We start from the raw sequence: 12,071 nt of genomic DNA on the forward strand, positions 1-12,071 counted from the left end.
TTTCACCCAAGTGGTAAATGTCTGAGACCTGCACCACTTCGGGCTTTCCTCCCACATTAAGCTGACACGCAGTGATATAACTGGAATACTGTTAAATGCGGCGTTAAACCCAACTCACTCACTCACTCACTCACTCACTCACTCATTCTGTACGATCAATATCTTGGACCTCTATGGCACCATTTCGGAAGTGATATCACCCCCTGATTACTCCTTGCTCCACTTGGCAGAATTTCTCTCATTCATCGGAGTTTTTTTAATCGGATTGCTGTTTTTAGCATCATACTGTTGGAACAAGCTGAGGAACAATGCTATGGTCGTCAGCGGATCCAGGGTGGTAACCATAACAGAATGGATGTATGATACCCTGGATTATTAAGGATGGAATGCTGCATTGCAGTTGTTCATCACCCCATACACGGTCTTGTCCATGCCCCATATGATAATACTTATGGAACTGTGAAGATCTCGGTCGGATTAGGTCATCAGCAACCCATGCATGCCGTAAGCTCCAGACTGACTGTCAGTAATGGTGTGTCTTTCAGGTGATTGTGACTACCGTGGTGCTGTTCCTGCCATCAGCCTTCTCCTGCTCGTCCTACAGATGTATAGAGGGGGCTACTGGCCCAGTTGTGTAAGTGTGAGAGAGTGAGACTCGCTTGTCTCCCTTTGTGCCATGACTGGAGATTTCCAGCCGGATGTCATTAAAATGAAGGGTGGTGAATGACACTTATTAGTCTTCGACTAACATAGTCAGAATCAGCAGGTAACAATAGTGCAGGCTCAGACTAGAAACTGAAGACAGCTTGGGGGCGGCCTATGAAGTAATATCGCAAAGGGACTCAAATGACCTATTTCTCATAAATAAAGTGAAAAATGATAAAACTTAACTCTTCAGACACAATGAAGATAACTTTGTTAAGGATAAATAAGACCTTATTTTGACTGAAAGAGAGAGAAAAACTAGTTCACATTGTTGAAATTATATTTAGAATTATGTGCTCAGGATGAGCTGATACTTTGTGTGATATGTAGCACTGCAGTTGGATTAAAATCAAGAATTTACCTGCTCTCTTAAAATTTGAAAAAAATTGAAATTAAAGAAAGTGGTTCAGGATATCTTCCTCAGACGCCTAGTGTTGGTGACAGTCACCATACGCATAAATTCCTTGGATTTCAAACTAATGCCTGTGGCTCTCAAAAGGATTTCTCTATTTCTCTGTATATTTAGCCATGTTGTGAGTGTTATACATATCGCATTAGTTACAATTATGAAAGCTTGAAATTTTAAATTCCAAACTGAATTGCTACTATCATTTGCTGTTGACCTGAATATTTGCCTCTAAGAACAACCAGATCAACCAGACCGCCTCTATGGCCTAGTGGATAGTGAGTGAGTGAGTTAAAGTTTAACATCACATCGGCAGTATTTCGGCCATACAGCGACCCTAGTGGATAGTGTCCCCCTGGAGAGGAGAGGTCGGTGGCTTGATACCCGGACATGTCATACGAAAAGACATTAAATGATGGTGCTTGTTGTTTCGCCCCTAGTCCCTGGCATGAAGGGCATGGAACTAGGACTGGTCGGCTCGGAGTGTTTGAATACAGTATCCATGTTAAACTGCAACATGGTATCTCAGTGGCCTAGCACAGTACAACTGTCTTTATTCTAGACTAGTACAAGCAGCCACCCACACACAAACACCCCCCCCACCCTCCACCCACACCCCCACCCCCACTCAACCCCCCCCTCTCTCTCTCTCTCTCTCTCTCTCCCCCCCCACACACACGTTGCTATATAAGTGCAATAATCTTGAATGTGACGTCAAACCCAATTTTACTTCACCACCGAGACCAACCAGTAGATGCTTGTGAACATTGTTGTTTCTTTCACAGTTCAGGCTGTTTAAATGACACCCGCAATGCGCTGCACATCGAGTCAGCTGTAAAGACCTACACATGTGTCCAGGGAGAGAAATGGCAGGTCAACGAGACCACTTGGCACACCAATGGGACTTACAATGAATGTGAGTATACTTTCAACTATACATTGTATTTCATGTAGGAAGTTCCTGGTGCCTTATGATATATGGAACTGTAGTATGTAAGAACAGATGACACCCATGTCCATTGGCTAGATGTCCCAGATTCCAAAGTTGGAAACTAAGTCTCGCAGAAAATCTCACCCAATTCAATCTTATTAAAACCAGACCTTAGTTCTCGCTACCGCTAATCAAAGACTTGAAGACATCCCATTAAGGGTCACATCAGAACGACCTTCTTCCGACCAGTCAGAGCGTTGCTTACCAGATTATGAAAGTGACAGCTGGAATGTGATTTCTAATCATGCAATTTTGAAAACTTCTAACACAGGGTATTCCGAACGATAGTTATGGGTTTACCTGAATCCATACAATCTAGACCATCTATTAGCCATTCCAGATTGTTCTTTTGTTTAGGTTTCAAATTTGGTATCGAGAATTTGTCAAAATATGTTTCGAAGCGTAGTCACCAATTTGAAATTAGTGCCGTAAAGCACGAGAAAGCTCCCTTCTGATTGGTCATTCCATTGGTCGGTCAAAGTTCGCGCAAGGTCGGTCTGACATGACCCGTAATGGGATGTCCTTAGATCTTGTTTAGCGGTAGCGAGAATTAAGATCTGATTTTAATGAGATTGCACCCAGTTGTCTTTGATATCAAATACAAGTTGATAAGAGTTTTTGCCTTTTTTTTACAAGTGTTGATATATTTGATATCAAAAGACACAAGGATGAGGTACTACTCATCCAAGGTCATTCTTCCAACTTTTCAGTTTGTACACAGTAATCACCAGTGTCGTGAGTGTAATGGGTAGACCTAACCAGCTTCACTTGGACGTCACATTAGTCGGCAAAGCATTGTGATGCAATTTGATTGTATCTGCAGGAATTACACTGGGAACGCTGGATGAAACAATTTGTACATTTATTCGACGTATATATAAGTCTGCGGTGAAATCAACGGACACAACTGACGATAGCACACACATACACAGACACAATCGGTACAGCCCTCCGTAATCCGCCATCTCTCACTCAGCCATTACACAAAACTAACTGCCCGCCTACATCACACAATTACATCACAATCTCATAGAATCTATATACATGCACAACATAGAATGTAACGAAAGCAATGATACCAGCAATCCTCAAGCGTCAAACCAATCTCATTTCAATTAGTTCGGGCTGTTGGGTAGCCTAGTTGTTAAAGCGTTCACTCGTCAGGCCGAAGACCTGGGTTCGATTCCCGACATGGGTACCATGTGTGAAGCCCATTTCTGGTGTCCCCTGCTGTGATATTGCTGGAATATTGCTAAAAGCGTGACGTGACGTGACCCGTAATGGGATGTCCTCAGATCTTTGTTAAGCGGCAGCGAGAACTTAGATCCGATTTTAATGAGATTGGCGTCAAACGAAACCGGAAGTGATAGTGTGTGGAATGCAAAGGGAGATAACTCCATTAAGGGATACTGTAGAGGCCACTGGAAAATATGGTCAGAATATAACTTTACATTGGAATATCTCTTGTGATGCAATTTTTATTGCAGTGAGAGCAATGTCTCCTGTTGAGGACAGTTTGGGATGATAGATGTGCTATTACTGAAATCGTGTAGGATCCGAGAGTGCCGTCCACATGGGAGTTCATGTTGTGGTCTGTCCAGTCAGGGGCGGTGGGATAACCCAGTGGTTAAAGCATTTGCTCGTCATGCCAAAGGCCCATATTTGATTCCTCACATGGGTATAATTTGTGAAGCCCACTGTGATATTGCTGGAATATTGCTAAAAGCAGCGTAAAAGTCATCTTCGCTCACTCGCTCGTTCAATCCAGTAGCATGCTTTTTGCTAATACCAGAAGCTGCTAGAGAACATGTGATACATTATTGGGTAGTGATGTTCAAATCGCATTGTATTTCAAGCAAAGTCAACTTAATTCAATTAATACACATGTGCACCATTAATGAAATTACACTTAAATGTAGGACAACTTTAATTATTCTTCTGTCTTGTTTTGTCAGTGGCCTCCTTGTTGTTTGGTACTCTGGAGACAGCCGTGAAGCATCTGTTTTCTCGCGGGACCCACGTCCAGTTCGGCTACGCCACGCTGTTCACAGCCTTCCCCTACTTCTTCCTGGCCGTGTGCTGGTCCTCCGGCACCTCCGTATCCTGTGGCATGCTGGTCCCCATGTTGTAAGTAGCTGGTCCCTATGTTGTAAGTAGCTGGTCCCTATGTTGTAAGTAGCTGGTCCCTATGTTGTAAGTAGCTGGTCCCTATGTTGTAAGTAGCTGGTCCCCATGTTGTAAGTAGCTGGTCCCCATGTTGTAAGTAGCTGGTCCCCATGTTGTAAGTAGCTGGTCACCGTGTTGGAAGTAGCTGGTCCCCGTGTTGTAAGTAGCTGGTCCCCGTGTTGGAAGTAGCTGGTCCCCATGTTGTAAGTAGCTGGTCCCCATGTTGTAAGTAGCTGGTCACCATGTTGTAAATAGCTGGTCCCCATGTTGTAAGTAGCTGGTCCCCATGTTGTAAGTAGCTGGTCCCTATGTTGTAAGTAGCTGGTGACCATGTTGTAAGTAGCTGGTCCCCATGTTGTAAGTAGCTGGTTGCCATGTTGTAAGTAGCTGGTCGCCATGTTGTAAGTAGCTGGTCCCCATGTTGTAAGTAGCTGGTCACCATGTTGTAAGTAGCTGGTCCCCGTGTTGTAAGTAGCTGGTCCCCGTGTTGTAAATAGCTGGTCCTCATGTTGTAAGTAGCTGGTCCCCGTGTTGTAAGTAGCTGGTCCCCGTGTTGTAAATAGCTGGTCCCCATGTTGTAAGTAGCTGGTCACCATGTTGTAAGTAGCTGGTCCCCGTGTTGTAAGTAGCTGGTCCCCGTGTTGTAAATAGCTGGTCCCCATGTTGTAAGTAGCTGGTCCCCGTGTTGTAAGTAGCTGGTCCCCGTGTTGTAAGTAGCTGGTCCCCATGTTGTAAGTAGCTGGTCCCCGTGTTGTAAGTAGCTGGTCCCCGTGTTGTAAGTAGCTGGTCCCCGTGTTGTAAGTAGCTGGTCCCTATGTTGTAAGTAGCTGGTCCCCATGTTGTAAGTAGCTGGTCACCATGTTGTAAGTAGCTGGTCCCCGTGTTGTAAGTAGCTGGTCCCTATGTTGTAAGTAGCTGGTCCCCATGTTGTAAGTAGCTGGTCACCATGTTGTAAGTAGCTGGTCCCCATGTTGTAAGTAGCTGGTCCCTATGTTGTAAGTAGCTTGTCCCTATGTTGTAAGTAGCTGGTCAGCATGTTGTAAGTAGCTGGTCACCATGTTGTAAGTAGCTGGTCCCTATGTTGCAAGTAGCTGGTCCCTATGTTGTAAGTAGATGGTCCTCCGGCACCTCCGTGTCCTGTGGCATGCTGGTCCCCATGTTGTAAGTATCTGGTCCCCATGTTGTAAGTAGCTAGTCACCATGTTGCAAGTAGCTGGTCCTCCGGCACCTCCGTGTCCTGTGGCATGCTGGTCCCCATGTTGTAAGTAGCTGGTCCCCATGTTGTTAGCAGATGGTTCCCGTGTCCTGAGTAGCTGGTCCCCTTGTAAATAGCTGGTCCTCTGCTATAAATAGCTGGTCCTCTGCTGTAAATAGCTGGTCCTCTGCTGTAAATAGCTGGTCCTCTACTGTAAATAGCTTTTCCCGATGTTTGTTTTTTGATGAACGGGTATTTAACATGCTTTTAGTCAAACACTGTTGTGTCGAAGTATAAGGGACCTTCGTAAATACTTTGAGTTATCCATGGTTCGACACAACCAAAAATGATAAATAAAAAAGGAATATGCAGGGACCAAACTTTTACTTCGAGACACCCATAAGTTTGTCCCATCAAAGTTTGACACATCAAAGTTTGACACAACAGTGTTTGACTTTGTCTATGAAATCAAAATATTAATCATCATTACTGAAAGACATCATAAGACTGAAAGACATAATTAATCAAGGTTATTATTTACATTGTGGGAATGTTCAGTATGAAAGTGTTAGGCAATACACACTCAAAGACGTTCTCTGCTTTCAGGTTGATTGGATCCTTATATGGTCGTATTATTGGTATCGCCATGGTTTCCATGTTTGGAGTCCACTCTGAGACTACCGGCTACTGGGCGTGGATGGATCCAGGGGTCTTCGCCCTCATCGGAGCCGCCTCCTTCTTTGGGGGCGTGTCCAGACTTACCCTGGCTGTCACTGTCATCATGGTGAGTATCCAGTGTTAGGTCATGACAATAGAGGTGAGGTGAGGTGAAATGGGGTTTAACGTCGCGTCCAAGATTATTGCACTTATATAGCAACGTGCATGTCCGTGTGTGTGTTTGTGTGGCTGCTTGTACTAGTCGGGACTGATGCCGATTTATAGTGTTAGCACACTGAGATACCATGCCGCAGTTTAACATGAATACCCCACTCAGACACAGTATACTGACTCCGAGCCGGCCAGTCCTTGTTTTAGCCCCTTAATGTCGAGCGCCAGACAGGGTAACAACAAATACCATCTTTTAACGTCTTTTGGTATGACGCGGCCGGGGATCGAACCCCGGACCTTCCGCTCTCCGGGCGGACGCTCTACCACTACACACTTTTTACACACTTTTTATGGATAACAACTTCCTTTGTGCATTGTATTATCACAAAGAATAATAGAAGTTGCTATCCATAAAATGTGTCATGTATTCATGTTCTTCCAACTTCTAAATGGCCATGAAACACTTCAAGATCAGGTAACAAACTTGGAATTAATATTATTAGCAGTAAGTAAAAGCATGACTGCAGGAAGATGCTGTTTGACGTGTTGTTAACTCTCATACATTATAGTATGTTAGGATTAACGGGACTTGACTGTACTAAACTAAAGCATTACAGGGATGGGTATTATTTATCTTTCTTTTTCTGGAATGCGCCAATAATGATATAATATCTGGTTTTTTGTCACCGACATTTACAGGTTCCTAGACTAAGCCTTACTGGGGCCTCTGGGTTACAATTGGTCCTGACCAACCAGTATTTGTCGTAAGAAGTGACTAAATGGATCAGGTTCACTGGCTCAGTGAATCGGTTGATGGCGTGGGTCGTTCTGCATTATTATCACTGGTTGGTCTTTCCTTGTATGGTGGATTAGGTTTGTGTTTTCGGATGGAGCTGTTTAATGATGTGTAGGTTCTACTTGATAAGCTTATTGTTTTGCACGAGGAAACAGCACATTTGACTTGAATATATGACGTTTTACAACAAACAAACGACTTTAAGTGTTGTAATGGTGGATTGTGTTTGTGTTTTCAGATGGAACTGACTAACGATGTGCAGGTTCTACTCCCGGTGATGGTGGCGGTGATGGTGTCCAAGTGGGTGGGAGATTTCTTCACTCATCCCATCTTCCACGCCCACCTTGAGCTGAAGTGTATTCCCTTCCTGGACACAGAGCCGCGGGTCATGAACGAGGGGAAACTGTACGTGAATACCCCTGTTGGCTTCAGTCTTGTCCAGTATTTAGTGTATTACCCATAGGGCAAGGATATCGATGTCATTGGTTTCAGTTATTCTCGTGGCAATATCGTTGCTGATTGACCGCCATTGGACTGTCAGTATAGTGACTCGAAGTGCAAACAGGGTCAGTTGTGACATGACAAGCAAGTTATATGACATCTGATCTCTTATGTGGATGATATTCCCCTACCTACTGGTAATCTTTGGAAGCAGCCTTTGGCTGAAACTGCTGTGTGTATGATATTCCCCTACCTACTGGTTATCTTTGTAAGCAGCCTTTGGCTGAAACTGCTGTGTGTATGATATTCCCCTACCTACTGGTTATCTTTGGAGGCAGCCTTTGGCTGAACCTGCTGTGTGGATGATATTCCCCCACCCACTGGTTATCTTTGTAAGCAGCCTTTGGCTGAACCTGCTGTGTGTATGCTATTCCCCTACCTACTGGTTATCTTTGGAGGCAGCCTTTGGCTGAACCTGCTGTGTGGATGATATTCCCCCACCCACTGGTTATCTTTGTAAGCAGCCTTTGGCTGAACCTGCTGTGTTGAGGATATTTCCTATAACTACTGTTTTCTGTGTTTCCAGCCTTCAGTTGGATCTGTTCTGCGCCCGAGATATCATGTCGTCTCCTGTGGTGTCGGTCCACCAAGTGGAGTCTGTAGCTACATTAGCTGACATGTTGCTAAGCAACTGTCATGGTGGCTTCCCAGTGGTTAAAAGGGACAGGAACAATGAAGAAGTTTTCTTTGGTTTAATTACAAGGTAAAGGTTTGTTGCAATTGTGCTTTTGTTTGTTTGTTGTCTTAACACTGCTCTCACTTATACACCAGCAATATGACTGCAATTGTTCTTAAGGTGTTGACATGTCATACCTCAATGATGTATATTAGATATTATTTTATTGGCATTACTTATTCATACACGCTATCAATGTATTGTTGCTCATGAGAACTGATCCTAGAGAGAGTCAATGTTCACACTTTTCAATATCTTTTGTGGTTTGGGGTTATTTTTTGAGGCCAAAAGCCACACTCAAAACATAGAAAAGAAGTAGTTTTTCTTTGCCAGATCGTTCCATGTTAACTTAATTAAATAATTTAATTAAATAATAATTAATAAGATGCACTGTATGTTGTCTCTGGCTATTGCAAGCACATAAAGTAAAAAACAAGGTTATCTCAAAAGAACAGTTGTATCCTGTTAGAGTGAAAAAAACATTTAACACTAGCATGTATTTTTTCCTAATTATTTGTTTAGATATCCCAACCCAAGCTAACCAATTTGCCAAATATCTAGAAAAAAAAGAAACATTTTGTTTAAACACATATCTTTAAGATTGTTATAACCATAAAGAATTTTTAACTTTGATAATATGAAACACACCCACCTCATTGACAAGTGGCGGAGAGGGAGCCTAGTGTGACTTGCAGTGCCAATACCCTGGTTTGATTCCCAACATGGTAAGTTTGGGTTTCCTTCCCCATGACAGCTGTGACAAGTCAATATCACTCCTCATTCAACATTGGTGTAGACACATGAATAGGAATATTTTGAATACTTGACACTTTTTTATGGATAGCAACTTTTATTCTCTGTACGATGTTTCAGAGCTACTTTTTGCTCCTTCGTCCATAGGGTACTATGTATATATAAATCATGATGTTTGCAGAACACACAATGGGATGTTTGTACAAAGATAACAATATAATGACGGAGCCAATGACTTACGATAAAAGCACAAAGATAATAATATGACATACTGACGAAGCCGATTGGTTAGGATTAATGTGCAAAGATAATGATATAATGACAAGGCTGATTGGTTAGGATAAATGTGCAAAGATAATGACATACTGACGACGCTGATTGGTTAGGATTAATGTACAAAGATTATGATATAACAACGAAGCCAATGGGTTAGGATAAACGTGCAAAGATTATGATATTCTGACGAAGCCGATTGGTTAGGATTAATGTACAATGATAATGATATAATGACGAAGCTGATTGGTTAGGAAAAATGTGCAAAGATAATGATATACTGACGAAGCCGATTGGTTAGGATTAATGTACAATGATTATGATATACTGACGAAGCTGATTGGTTAGGAAAAATGTGCAAAGATAATGATATACTGACGAAGCCGATTGGATAGGATTAATGTACAAAGATTATGATATTCTGACAGAGCTGATTGGTTAGGATTAATGTACAAAGATAATGATATACTGACGAAGCCGATTGGTTAGGATAAATTTGCAAAGATAATGATATAATGACAAGGCTGATTGGTTAGGATTAATGTTCAAAGATAATGATATACTAATAAAGCGGATTGGTTAGGATTAATGTACAAAGATTATGATATACTGACGAAGCCGATTGGATAGGATTAATGTACAAAGATTATGATATACTGACGAAGCTGATTGGTTAGGATTAATGTACAAACATTATGATATACTGACAAAGCCGATTGGTTAGGATTAATGTACAAAGAATATGATATACTGACGAAGCTGATTGGTTAGGATTAATTTGCAAAGATAATGATATACTGACGAAGCTGATCGGTTAGGATTAATGTACAAAGATTATGATATACTGGTGAAGCTGATTGGATAGGATGATGAAGGAGCAAGAAGTACTTCTGAAATGATGTACAAAGAATAAAAGAAGTTGCTATCCATTAAAAAAAGTGTCATGTTTTCATGTTCTCCCAACTTCTAAATGCCTATCAAAGACCTTGGGAGTATTTTGAATGTAATTTGAGTCCAATATGCAGATTCTTGCAACATGTAGACCAGGTGTCAGTGTGAGGCCATGTTTTCTGTGTCTGCAGGAATGAGCTGATGGTGTTGCTGATGCATGAGGAGTTGTTTCAGTCGGACGACCACGTTGACTTCCACGAGGGTAGTGACATCACTTGGGTTGATTATGAGAAGGTATGAGCCAGGAAGGTTGGGAAAGTTGATTCCTGTTTAAAGGAAGAACATATCTGGGGAGGGTGGTCTCTTTAGCACTTGTTCATCTCAGGATGAAAGGCTTGGAGAGTTGATTCCTGTTTAAAGGAAGAACATATCTGGGGAGGGTGGTCTCTTTAGCACTTGTTCATCTCAGGATGAAAGGCTTGGAGAGTTGAATCCTGTTTAAAGGAAGAACATATCTGGGGAGGGTGGTCTCTTTAGCACTTGTTCATCTCAGGATGAAAGGCTTGGAGAGTTGAATCCTGTTTAAAGGAAGAACATATCTGGGGAGGGTGGTCTCTTTAGCACTTGTTCATCTCAGGATGAAAGGCTTGGAGAGTTGAATCCTGTTTAAAGGAAGAACATATCTGGGGAGGGTGGTCTCTTTAGCACTTGTTCATCTCAGGATGAAAGGCTTGGAGTGTTGATTCCTGTTTAAAGGAAGAACTCATCTGGGGAGGGTGGTCTCTTTTAGCACTTGTTCATCTCAGGATGAAAGGCTGGGACAGCTGGTTCCTGTTTATAGTTTTCCCTGATTATGTTTCTTGATTTGTCAGCACTATACCCATGCTTGTGGGGTTCACCAAATTGGTAACCATCTTCGACCTTCCTCCCACATTAACATGACATGCCGTGATATAACTTGAATACTTTTAAAAGCACAGTTGAACCCAACTTACTCACTCACTCCTGTCTAAAGGAGAAACATATCTGGGGATGGTCATCTTTTTTTACACTTGTTCATCTCAGGCACCACTTACACAAAGCAATCATAGTACCCTGGTATGTGCTACAAGTTCCCTAGCTCCCATAGTTTACACAGACTTATAATAGTGCTGCCGTCGAAATGCTACAGTCGTTATGTGCAGCCAAACTTAAAGTTCTCCTCAGCTATTATGGATATACTTGTCTTCTAATATGGATATACTTGTCTTCTGTAAACATGTTTTCTTGGCGCCTAGACTGACTGATCTTAAACTCGGTGTGAATATTCTTCTCAAAGAGAAACCCATATTTGTTCAAATGTATCTGATCGATTGGTTACAATTTCTGTGATTGACAAAAAATGTTTTGTTTTTTTATCATCCTGTCTTCAAATGCGCGACTGATGAAGCTGAAACATCTATGAATTTTACTTTAAGTGACTGATGTTGTGAAATTATTTAACCAGGTAAGCTACAGTATCTATCCATTATTCCTGATTATGACAATGGTTCAATGTTCTCATTTGTCTCCAGCTCCTGTTGGAGAAGATGCCCAAACCAGAAGATGTAGTAGACACATTCAAGAGATACCACGAGGACTCTAAATACAGAGATATGTTTCTCAACTTGGTAGGTGGAGCTGTAGTCATGTCGCACTCACAGATCAACTGGAGACATACCCTATTTCCTCAATTAAACGCCAGGCCTCCAATGAACGCCAGGGCCTAGATTAAATGCCAGGGTATTGGGAGTCTTAAAACAATAAAAACTGCCCTCAATTAATTGCAGAGTAGGTTTCATGCATGGAACTTGCCCCATTATGATCTTTGTGCACCAATTGGAATAATGCAGGTTTCATTACACATACCAT

At 42.1% G+C, this 12,071-nt stretch overlaps 1 protein-coding gene across 1 annotated transcript in view; it reads left to right on the plus strand.

Moving 5' to 3' along the window:
* LOC139454499 (chloride channel protein B-like) overlaps window positions 1–12,071 on the plus strand; it is a 31,887-nt gene that overhangs the window by 16,873 nt on the left and 2,943 nt on the right. The window contains exons 10-17 of the mRNA XM_071236246.1: window positions 546–634; window positions 1,897–2,027; window positions 4,058–4,229; window positions 6,070–6,247; window positions 7,326–7,492; window positions 8,115–8,291; window positions 10,373–10,475; window positions 11,735–11,830. Of these exons, the coding sequence (XP_071092347.1) occupies window positions 546–634; window positions 1,897–2,027; window positions 4,058–4,229; window positions 6,070–6,247; window positions 7,326–7,492; window positions 8,115–8,291; window positions 10,373–10,475; window positions 11,735–11,830 (1,113 nt within the window). The remainder of the gene's footprint in view (window positions 1–545; window positions 635–1,896; window positions 2,028–4,057; window positions 4,230–6,069; window positions 6,248–7,325; window positions 7,493–8,114; window positions 8,292–10,372; window positions 10,476–11,734; window positions 11,831–12,071) is intronic.

Source organism: Haliotis cracherodii, unplaced genomic scaffold (genome assembly GCF_022045235.1).
Source record: "Haliotis cracherodii isolate W230 unplaced genomic scaffold, xgHalCrac1.p SCAF_10, whole genome shotgun sequence".
NCBI classification, from domain to species: Eukaryota; Metazoa; Mollusca; class Gastropoda; order Lepetellida; family Haliotidae; genus Haliotis; species Haliotis cracherodii.